The sequence below is a fragment of the Caretta caretta genome, chromosome 9 (assembly GCF_965140235.1).
Source record: "Caretta caretta isolate rCarCar2 chromosome 9, rCarCar1.hap1, whole genome shotgun sequence".
Taxonomy (NCBI): Eukaryota; Metazoa; Chordata; order Testudines; family Cheloniidae; genus Caretta; species Caretta caretta.
The window spans coordinates 7,708,590-7,720,920 of NC_134214.1; the positions used below are offsets into that span (position 1 = coordinate 7,708,590).

Here is a 12,331-nt window from a genome sequence, read left to right on the forward strand (position 1 = left end):
AAAAATCACATGAAAGTACTTTACAGGGAAACCAACCATAGAAAACCCTTGCAATTAGTGAAAAATATTTGCAATGGAAGTCTGAACTTGAAACTTTGTATTTCTGAATTCTGGCTACGTATCAGTCTGAAACAAAAGGAACTTATGGAATTAAACAACACGAAAAACTACACTAGATTTCCCACCGCAGGCTCTTATCTGAACAGATTTTACAAGCCAAGCAGAGTGGTACCTGGGCAATCTTTGAATGGGAAACTTTCAAGGAACACCCAGGTGATACAGGAAGTGATATTGAAAGTAGAGTAGTGGGCTCTTTTCTTATGGTTCAGTACTTCATCAGTACCTCAGCCTGTTTGGGACACTGCTGAAGGATATGCATCTCACAGAGGAAATCTAGAGAGACGTTCCGACAAAGTGTGGCTAGGCTCTTTTTGAAGCAGTAAGGGCTTTACCTACAGTCTCCTAGCCAAATTCTGATTCAAGTTATATCTCCTTCTGTCTCCCCTGTAGCTGAAATTAGGTAAATTATTCTACATTTCCTGTCCCTAATTTCTGTGCAGAATTGCTCTGTGCTGTTAAGGCACTGCTGCTTTCACCCTACAGCCGGCTGAAATTTTTTGGTGAGTGAAGTGATCTCACCTATACCTTCACAGACATAGGGAGGTGTTGGAGAGAGGACCTAAAAGCTAACTTTTGATTAAGAAAATGACTTAAGTCCATGCCCTCTACAGGAGCTTTCTCTGAAAGGTTTCCAATTTCACTTGCAGAGTCAGCTACACAGGGGCAACGTCACAGTTTTTCAGTGTCTGGAAAGGGCTATGTAAAGAAGGAGGACAGGAATTAAATGTATCCAGTCCTGGGGAACTTGGGGGGGTGGGAGGGGAGGAAGAACCAGTACAGGAGGGATGGGGGGGCTCTACATTAAATCAAAGTGGAACCAACTGCTAGCACAGAAAATTTATAAGATTTGGGGCCCATTTTTTCAACTCGGAGCCGGGGAAGACCCAATTGGTGTAGAGGAGCACTCCAATTGGGCAAAGACCTAGGGATGTCAGTAATACAAAGGTATCTATCTAGTAAAAAGACAGTACATAAATAACTGCAACTGCTAGTTCTAAAGGAGAGAGGAATGAGACAAACCAGCAAGGATCTTCCTCTACCCCACAGAGATAGAGATGGGAAGAGTAACATGTATTGGAAAGAATAATTTGAACTGGAAGAGGGCTAAGATGAGAGGTACTGTCTGGAAAAGAAATAGGGTGTCAGACAGAGGAGTTTAATAAAGAGCCATACAGCAATAAAATAAGATCTGTAAGAGTCTAGCAATGGGAGAAGCTAGAAGATCAAGTTAAATGAACTAGAATGCCTGTGGTGAAAGAGACCTGGACATGAGACCATGGTGAAATGACAAAGTCAGGGAATAATGTAATACCTGACTATAAACCATACAGAAAAGATGGATTAGATCACAGGGGACAATTTCCTGGTGCAAGTGCTAGAGGAGCCAACTGGGGGGAGCTTTTCTTGACCTGCTGCTCACAAACAGGGAAGAATTAGTGGAGGAAGCAAAAGTGGACAGGAATCTGGGAGGCAGTGACCTGACACAGGGAAGAAAGGTAAGCAGCAGGATACAGACCCTGGACTTCAGGAAAGCAGACTTCGACTCCCTCAGGGAATGGATGGGTAGGATCCCCTGGGGGACTAACATGAAGGGGAAAGGAGTCCAGGAGAGCTGGCTGTATTTCAAGGAATCCCTGTTGAGGTTACAGGGACAAACCATCCTGATGAGTCGAAAGAATAGTAAATATGGCAGGTGGCTTGGCTTAACGGTGAAATCCTAGCGGATCTTAAACATAAAAAAGAAGCTTACAAGAAGTGGAAGGTTGGACATATGACCAGGGAAGAGTATAAAAATATTGCTCGGGCATGTAGGAATGAAATCAGGAGGGCCAAATCGCACCTGGAGCTGCAGCTAGCAAGACATGTCAAGAGTAACAAGAAGGGTTTCTTCAGGTATGTTGGCAACAAGAAGAAAGCCAAGGAAAGTGTGGGCCCCTTACTGAATGAGGGAGGCAACTTAGTGACAGAGGATATGGAAAAAGCTAATGTGCTCAATGCTTTTTTTGCCTCTGTCTTCACTAACAAGGACAGCTCCCAGACTGCTGCGCTGGGCATCACAACATGGGGAGTAGATGGCCAGCCCTCTGTGGAGAAAGAGGTGGTTAGGGACTATTTAGAAAAGCTGGACGTGCACAAGTACATGGGGCCGGACGAGTTGCATCTGAGAGTGCTCAAGGAATTGGCGGCTGTGATTGCAGAGCCATTGGCCATTATCTTTGAAAACTCATGGCGAACGGGGGAAGTCCCAGATGACTGGAAAAAGGCTAATGTAGTGCCAATCTTTAAAAAGGGGAAGAAGGAGGATCCTGGGAACTACAGGCCAGTCAGCCTCACCTCAGTCCCTGGAAAAATCATGGAGCAGGTCCTCAAAGAATCAATCCTGAAGCACTTACATGAGAGGAAAGAGATCAGGAACAGCCAGCATGGATTCACCAAGGGAAGGTCATGCCTGACTAATCTAATCGCCTTCTATGATGAGATTACTGGTTCTGTGGATGAAGGGAAAGCAGTGGATGTATTGTTTCTTGACTTTAGCAAAGCTTTTGACACGGTCTCCCACAGTATTCTTGTCAGCAAGTTAAAGAAGTACGGGCTGGATGAATGCACTATAAGGTGGGTAGAAAGTCGGCTAGATTGTCGGGCTCAACGGGTAGTGATCAATGGCTCCATGTCTAGTTGGCAGCCGGTGTCAAGTGGAGTGCCCCAGGGGTCGGTCCTGGGGCCGGTTTTGTTCAATATCTTCATAAATGATCTGGAGGATGGTGTGGATTGCACTCTCAGCAAATTTCCGGATGATACTAAACTGGGAGGAGTGGTTGATATGCTGGAGGGCAGGGATAGGATACAGAGGGACCTAGACAAATTGGAGGATTGGGCCAAAAGAAATCTGATGAGGTTCAATAAGGATAAGTGCAGGGTCCTGCACTTAGGACGGAAGAACCCAATGCACAGCTACAGACAAGGGACCGAATGGCTAGGCAGCAGTTCTGCAGAAAAGGACCTAGGAGTGACAGTGGACGAGAAGCTGGATATGAGTCAGCAGTGTGCCCTTGTTCACAAGAAGGCCAATGGCATTTTGGGATGTATAAGTAGGGGCATAGCGAGCAGATCGAGGGATGTGATCGTTCCCCTCTATTCGACATTGGTGAGGCCTCATCTGGAGTACTGTGTCCAGTTTTGGGCCCCACACTACAAGAAGGATGTGGATAAATTGGAGAGAGTCCAGCGAAGGGCAACAAAAATGATTAGGGGTCTGGAACACATGACTTACGAGGAGAGGCTGAGGGAACTGGGATTGTTTAGTCTGCAGAAGAGAAGAATGAGAGGGGATTTGATAGCTGCTTTCAACTACCTGAGAGGTGGTTCCAGAGAGGATGGTTCTAGTCTATTCTCAGTGGTAGAAGAGGACAGAATAAAGAGTAATGGTCTCAAGTTGCAGTGGGGGAGGTTTAGGTTGGATATTAGGAAAAACTTCTTTACTAGGAGGGTGGTGAAACACTGGAATGCGTTACCTAGGGAGGTGGTAGAATCTCCTTTCTTAGACTTTTTAAGGTCAGGCTTGACAAAGCCCTGGCTGGGATGATTTAATTGGGGATTGGTCCTACTTTGAGCAGGGGGTTGGACTAGATGACCTCCTGAGGTCCCTTCCAACCCTGATATTCTATGATTCTATGAGAAGTCAGGTGACATTGTACTATACACCTAAAAGATTCCACATAATCTAATGAGGTTCAGTTTTTGAGTGGAGAGGACCATACACTAGAGCAGTGGTTTTCAAACTGCAGGTTGTGACCCAGTACTGGGTCGCGGAATGTAAGGCACTGGGTCACGGTAGCTCTGGTCAGCACCGCTGCGGGGGGATGTGCCCGTGGGCGAGAGCCGCGTGGAGCCACTTGTGCGCCTCCTCGTAGGAGCTAGACCTGCTACTGGCTGCTTCCAGGGTGCAGCATGGTCCGGGAGCCGCCGGAGGTAAGCCTGTGCCCAACCCCACACCCCAATCCCCCGCCCCAGCCCTGAGCCCCCCCCAAACCTGGAACCCCCTCTTGCACCCCAAACTCCTTATCCCTGGCCCCACCCCAGAGCCTGCACCCCCAGCCGAAATCCCTGACCCCCTCCAGCACCCCAACCCCTTGCCCCAGCCCTGAGCCACCTCTCACACCCTGAACCCCTCATTCCCGGCTGCACCCCACAGCCCTCACTCCTGCACCCCAACCCTCAACCCCAGCCCTGAGCCCCTCCTACACCCCAAACCCCTCATTCCAGCTCCGTTGGGTCACGAGCATCAACAATTTTCTTCAACTGGGTCACCAGAAAAAAAGTTTGAAAAACACTGCACTAGACTATAGATACAAATCCTAAATCACAAGACTACAAATAGGTTTATACTACTGGCCTCCTGGTCAGGAAAAGGATGTTCGGGAAACAGTGAGGAGGGAGTTCAAAGAGGCAACTAAGTCTAATGAAACAGCAATAACAGGTGACTTTATATATTAATCACATATAAAATGATCAATTGTCACATCAGGACAACATATAGGAGAGCAGTTTCTGAACGCCCTAAACAACTGCTTTTTGCAGCAGCAAGTTCTAAAGGAAGGAGAGGAGAAGAGACTGAAACCAGCAAGAGTCTTCCTCTACCCCTCAGAGATAGAGATGGGTATTGGAAACGAATAATTTGAACTATTCAGACAGATTGTCTTTCACCAATGTAACTGTGACCACTCAGAAAAGAACCTCAGCATTACTGTGGTCTGTTCAGTGCATAATGGCAGTCCAACAAGGGAACAAAAGGTTACAATGGAATCCAAAGGACACTGACAAATATTATAATGAATGCCTTTTTGTAAACTGCTGGCATCCCTTCTCCTAGAGCTCTATTCTGGTAGACCTACCTCAAAAAAAAAAAAAAAAAAAAAAAAGATATAGGAGACCAGGAAGGGACATCAAAATTGATTATAGGCATGGCAAGGCTGCTAGGAAAGACTGAATAAAAAGGGACTGTTTAGTTTAGAGAGGAAACATACGAGGGGATAGGATACTCGTACACAGAATAATGACCAGAAGAGAAGGTAAATTGGGCACTCCTGCTTACCCTCTCTCCTAAAGGGTAGGCAAGGGAAAGCCGGTCAAATTGAAGATAGGGATGTAAATACCGTTTTAAAAGTCAACCATTTAAACAATTAAAAATATTTCATTTAAATGGTTAACCGATTAAGTGGCTAGGGCCAATCCTGCCGGCCAGTGCAGCTGGGGCTGGTGCAGGGCCGGCGGGCCGGCCAGCGCTGGGGTTAACGGTTAAGGCAGATTAACCAGTAAGACTAATGCTTACCGGTTAACCAGTTAACATTTTACATCCCTAATTGAAAGACGACAAATTAAGAAATGATTAAATGAAACACTATTTTTAAACACACAACACATAATTGACCTGTGAAATTCACTGTCACAAGGTAGCACGAAGGCCAAGGGCTTAGCGGGATAAAAAAAAATATTGATTTTTTTTGGACAGTGAGACCAACCTGAGTTAGATTTGATAGGCTAACTTACGGGATATAAACCCTCATACTTCAGGGCATTAGCCAGCCACTGACTGAGGACAATTAGGAAGAAACTTCACCATGGGCAGGTTATCCCATAAGTAATTACAAGTTTTTTTACTTTCCTCTGAAGCATCTGTCACTAGCCACGGTCAGGCAGAGTTTACAGAGAGACCGCTGGCCTGATCCAATACAACAATTCCTTCTACTGCATGTAAATCTCTTTGAGATCTTTGGCTGAAGCACAAATAGGAACACCAGTTTTATGGTATCCAGTGTGACATCAGCCCAAAGCAGGGTGGATAAAAAAATCAATGATTTAAAAAAAAAAATTGGATTTTTTTTTTATTTAAATTGGATTTTTGAGGGGAAAAACCTATCTCAAGATAGTCTTAATTAAGACACATTATAGCTCAAAGATATCTCACCATGGAATGGGGATTATAAATTCCAATTCTATAGTATAAGACAATATATTTGTGTAATGTTTAAGAAACGTTTTCTAAATGAGTTCCAATAGTTCATGGATTAGGGACCCAATCTTATGGGGGTTCCACAGGCTTCTGTATAGATTATTTAGGTTAATCTTTCTATCTACCCAATGGGACCCAGTGCTCAGTCTAGAAGATACCATCAGAGATGCTTAGTTTTACCGTTCTCAAACTGTGGATTTGTGTCTCCAGAGGTAACATGCTTGTTAACAGCAAAAATGTTTTAAAATAAATAAATAATATATAGAGGTGAGAAATAACAGACCTCAACTCTATTGTCCCTCTGCAAATTTGTGTACACAAAGTCAATCCCTTAACTCTCTCTAAAAGTGCAAAGTTTCAAAAAGTTCAATGAATAGAAGATTGTTGGGGGCAGAATAGATCTGGACAAGGAGAAGAAGTCTGGAGATAAATGTGAGAAGCGAGGGACATAGGCTTGTTTTGTTAAAATATTATATGTTTGCTGTTGAAGGAAAAAAATCCAGAATACTTAACGCTGTTGTTCTAGTTAAATAAAACAATTTAAATGTCTGTCTGGTGATGTTCTCCTCCTAATACAGCATGACAAGAAAATCCTCCAAATATTAATGATTAACCTGTTGATTTGGAGATAGTTCACCTCCCAATGACTTCATAACTATCTGCTTCAATTACCTTTGGTAAATGAAATAACCAAACAATCATTCATTTTCTGATATATCTGTAAAACTAATCTGAAAAGTTTTCAAAATAAATCACTGTTTAAAAGTGTATAGTGTGTACCTTCTAAAAATGAAACCCACATCTATCTCAGAGTTGTGAAGAATATATATTAAGGTTATAACAACCAACAAGAATGCACTTTTATGTAGAAAACCATGATTAAATCGAGTTTTCCAGACTAGTGATTTAAATAATGATTTAAATCAAATCCACCCTGGCCCAAAGCAAATCAAACCAAAGAGATTCAGAATTAAGGGTGCTACGCTCATCTAATCCACTGTGGGGTATGCTCACGAACAGTAAGAAAAAGAACCAGAAGCATTAACAGCAATGTTCTAGTTGTTTTATGACACTATTGAGCTCCCAACACTAATATTTTATATTAGGACTTCAAAATCCCAATTCTCAGCTCCAAGTGGTTAAAAGTCAAATCTTTGCACGCCTCCTTCCTCTTATTTTACTCAAAGCTCAAATATTCCTTAACCCTCTTCCCATGAGCTGGGAGAAGTACAGCATTAATCACACATGTCAAACAAAAAAAATCGCAACATCTATACCATAGGTCTCGGTGGTGATCCGGCGCTGTGCATATGTGGCCAGCCCCTCGCTCAGCCACATCTCCTCCCACGTGGCGTTGGTGACTGCATTGCCAAACCAGCTGTGGGCAATCTCATGAATGACGTCGATGATGAGGAAATCATCACTCTCCAGAATGGAAGAGATTATGAAGGTCAGGCATGGGTTCTCCATAGCAACAATGGGGAAGGATGGAGGAAGAAAAACAATATCATACCTGGAACGGAGGGAGACAGAAAGAGAGAAGCCAGAGGAGTCAAATTACTTTAATTTATCCAAGCTTACACGGAAGTTTTGTTGAAGGAAAGCTTACTTGAGGGCTAATGGGTTTTCCCCATTTCACCTCCTAACTCATTACTTGAGCCCTCTAGTCAATGCATTCCAGGTCAGACTGCAGCAACCCGCCAATCTCCCCCACCAAGTGATCAGCACTGGCCCATGATCAGAGAGCACTGCAATCAGCTTTGGTGGGTAGGAAAACTTTCCTCCTGCCTATTCTTAACAAAGAAATACAAAAGCCCTGTGCATATAGCTTACTCCAAGAACAAAAGCAATTCCCTGAAAACTGATAGACTAATAGTACCAAGGCTTCGAATCAAAGTCAGACTGAACTCCAACAATCAGTTATAGGGGGTACAGGACCCACCCCTGCAAAGTGCTGAGCACCATCAACTCCCACTTCAGTAGGAGATGAGCGCATTTAGTATCTCACAGAAGGCTCTTCACACCTTGCAAGATTGGGCTCCAAGCACAGTATTGACTCTTACACTTGGCTAGGTGAGGTTCAAGCCCACCTTGTCCCAAGGACATAAAACAATAGTAAAAAGAAAGGGTTGAAATGAAGGAAACAGGGAGAGAGTTCTGGCTTAGTCCGTAGAGGAAGGAAAGTTGCATCACAAAGTGCCATGGCACCTCTGAAGGACTTCACCACTCCACAGGAAAGACCCAGTGTCCAGAAAGCTCCGGTCCTCAACACTGCCCACCCAGATGATCACGAGTACAAATACCAAACGATGAGAGACAAATGGATTCTCCAAAGCAAAAATGAAAGAGGGAGATTGGGGGATTGCTGTTCTTGTTTTGAATAAATGAAGCTTCCTTCCTCCATATTCTTCCTTTTTGCGATATTCTGAATTTCAGAGATTGATCATCTAACCATAGCATGAACCACTCCCCCTCACAAGTGGAATGCGGTGAAAGTTGAAGTACAGACATTTTCCACTTTAACAAAAATGAATGTCGGCAAATACAGAAGGAACTTTTATCATCTGCCTTCACGTTGTTACACAGGCTACACAAATCCAGAGGAAGATCATGTAGCAAAATATACAAACGGTTTAAATACTGCAGGATGACACATGAAGTCAAGTGGGACTTAGCAAACATTAGAAAAATAATTTCTCAACTCGGCTGAAAATTCCAAAGTCTCCTGGGAAATATGGTATAAAGAATTATATTGATTGCTCACAAAAGAAAAAAAATAAACCACTGAGAGGTCAGCATATCATTTAGAACTGGTTAAGCCCAGTTCGTTCAGATTGTCTGCAGCTTCCTAGAAGGTACTGAACTTTGCTCTTGTGCCACATCCTTTAAGCTTTTGCTGAAGGTCAATTCTAGCCAGCTGAGCTTCACTTTTTATTTTAATGTCTTGTAGTATTTTATTGTGCAGAACTTACATACTGCTCAATACATGTTCTATAAGTGTACTGAATAGATAACGTGTGTTATTAAAGACTTTATTTTATATGTATGCTGTGTTTATAGATTTTCTTGTAATTTTCTTTTGAAAAACTAAACTGAAAAACAAGTTTGTGTGTTTGATCCTCTGCATTGACCTTCATCAAAAGCAGGTCCACCGCTGAACCGAGACTCTGCAGTCAATTATTAACTCCACACCATACACTCCTGAGATGCTTATCAGGCCTGCCAGATAGAACTCCATCATGTATGTCCATTTTCTACATTGCTTTACTATATTCCTGTCATGAGTATCCAGAAGAATTCTATTGAACTCACCTTCCCCATATGTAGGGGCCATAAAGGCTCTCTGCAGCACTCAGCCAACTCTCCACCATGCCAGACAGCTTGCTGATGGCTGTTGGCAACAGACAAGGTTCTGCCCACACCCTACTCCTGCAACAAAGCAGAAAATTGGAGCCAATAATTCAAACAGAATTAATTCCCTCTCCAAAAGAATAAAACCTTATCTTTCCACCACACTTTTATTTCATATCTGTATTCCAGTAGTGAATAGAGAGGTCTCAGGTCAGGATCAGGGCCCTTCTGTGCTAAGCACTGCATGGACTCACAGGGAAAGATGGTCGCTGCCCCAAAGATCTTACAATTTATTAAGACTCAAGTAGATGTACCCATCACAAGGAACACGGAAGCTTAGATGACGGCAAGTAATAAACACATACAAATTAGGGCTGTCACACAATTAAAAAAATTAATCACGCTGTTAAACAGTAATAGAATACCATTTATTTAAATATTTTTGGAAGTTTTCTACATTTTCAAATATATTGATTTCAATTACAGAATACAAAGTGTACAGTGCTCACTTTATATTTATTTTTGATTACAAATATTTGTACTGTAAAAAACAAAAGAAAATGTATTTTTCAGTTCCCGCATTACAAGTACTGGAGTGCTCTCTCTTTATCATGAAAGTTGAATTTACAAATGTAGAATTATGTTAAAAAAACAACCTGCATTCAAAAACAAAACAATGTAAAACTTTAGAGCCTACAAGTCCACTCAGTCCCCAGTTCAGCCAATCGCGAAGACAAACAAGTTTGTTCACATTTGCAGGAGATAATGCTGCCCGCTTCTTGTTTACAATGTCACATGAAAGTGAGAACAGGTGTTCACATGGCACTGTTGTAGCCAGCATCACAAGATATTTACGTGCCAAATGCCCTGAAGATTCATATGTCCCTTCATGCTTCAACCACCATTCCATGCTGATGGCACATGGATCCATGCTGATGACGGGTTCTGCTCAATAACGATCCAAAGTAGTGCGAACCGACGCATGCTCATTTTCTTCATCTGAGTCAGATGCCACCAGCAGGAGGTTGATTTTCTTTTTTGGTGGTTTGGGTTCTGTAGCTTCCACAGCAGAGTGTTGCTCTTTTAAGACTTCTGAATGCAAGCTCCACACCTCATCCCTCTCAGATTTTGGAAAGCACTTCAGATTCTTAAACCTTGGGTCAAGTGCTGTAACTATCTTTAGAAATCTCACATTGGTACTTTCTTTGCGTTTTGTCAGATCTGCAGTGAAAGTGTTCTTAAAACAAACAACATGTGCTGGGTCATCACCTGAGACTGCTGTAACAGGAAATATATGGCAGAATGCAGGTAAAACAGAGCAGGAGACATACAATTCTCCCCCAAGGAGTTCAGTCATAAATTTAATTAACACATTATTTTTTTAAATGAGCATCATCAGCATGGAAGCATGTCCTCTGTAATGGTAGCCAAAGCATGAAGGTGCATACGAATGTTTCGCATATCTGGCATGTAAATATCTTGCAATGTCAGCTACAAAAATTGCCATGCGAACGCCTGTTCTCACTTTCAGGTGACATCGTAAATAAGAAGCGGGCAGCATTATGTCTCATAAATGTGAACAAACTTGTCTGTCTTCGCAATTGGCTGAACAAGAAGTAGGACTGAGTGGACTTGAAGGCTCTAAAATGTTACATAATTGCACTCAAAAACAAAACAATGTAACAAAAAAATCTACATTTGTAACTTGCACTTTCATAATAAAGAGATTGCACTTCAGTACTTGTATGAGGTGAACTGTAAAATGCTATTTCTTTTATCATTTTTAGAGTGCAAATATTTGTAATAAAAAATAATATAAAGTGAGCACTGTACACTTTGTATATTCTGTGTTGTAACTGAATCAATACATTTGAAAATGTATAAAATCATCCAAAATATTTAATACATTTCAATTGGTATTCTATTGCTTAACAGGGAGATTAAAACTGTGATTAATTGTGATTATTTTTTTTAATTAGGATTTAATTGTTTTGAGTTAATCGCGTGAGTTAACGGCGATTAATCGACAGCCCTAATACAAATAAATAACAGCAATAATGTGTTATTATATGATCACAGTGCCTAGGAGCCCCAGTCTTGGAAGAGACCCCAGTGTGTAGGCACTGTACAAACCCAGGACAAAAAGACCATCCGAAGAGCTCACACAATCCAATTCTGTGGAGTTTCTTATACCCAAGTAGACCTCCTGCTCTCTGAAGGGTCACAGCTCTCACTCCCAGATGGTAGCACGATATGCAGCATTAACCCTTACCCACACTATTGCCCTACCCCCCAACACAGCTTTATATGAACACAAGGAATAAAGTAGAAGCAGCTCGCTGCCAATCTCACCTGCGGCCAATGTCTGCAGATACAAGGTCCCCTGCCACCAGAGCCACGAGGTAGGCAGGAACTGGATATTCCATATAAAACTGGTATATGCCCTCCTGCTCCAAGTAGGTACTTTGGGTGGCACTCATCAACACCTGGATACCCGCAGGGGCCTGAAACATCAACACACATCTACTTAAGCTGGCTCAACAGGCTGAGATGATTGGGGCCAAGGGGCCAGACTCGCAGGTCATACTTATCCTGGAAGGATGTAATTTAATCGATGGGAAAACATTTTATATAGAGAGAAAGAGACAGCGTAAGGTCAGATCTTTGTTTTTGTTTTTAATCTGGATAAGCTGTCTGAAGTGACCACGACTAACCCTATTACAGAATGTACATGTGGCAATTGGTGTTCCAGGAGCGCTCACATACCAAGGGGCTCCATCCACACAAGAGATCACATTACCTGGTACAGCTTTTTCAGAACTGTGCACTGCCTAGTCATCACTGGGGAGG

At 42.5% G+C, this 12,331-nt stretch overlaps 1 protein-coding gene across 2 annotated transcripts in view; it reads right to left on the reverse strand.

The window, feature by feature from the left end:
• RNPEPL1 (arginyl aminopeptidase like 1) overlaps positions 1–12,331 on the reverse strand; it is a 31,362-nt gene that overhangs the window by 7,669 nt on the left and 11,362 nt on the right. For both annotated transcript variants that reach the window (XR_007358562.2, XM_048865096.2), the window contains exons 3-5: positions 11,834–11,985; positions 9,443–9,559; positions 7,408–7,643 (exon numbers count right to left, since the gene is read on the reverse strand). Coding sequence is in view for 1 of the 2 variants with exons in the window: in XM_048865096.2 (XP_048721053.2) it covers positions 7,408–7,643; positions 9,443–9,559; positions 11,834–11,985 (505 nt within the window). In the remaining variant the exon portion in view is untranslated. The remainder of the gene's footprint in view (positions 1–7,407; positions 7,644–9,442; positions 9,560–11,833; positions 11,986–12,331) is intronic.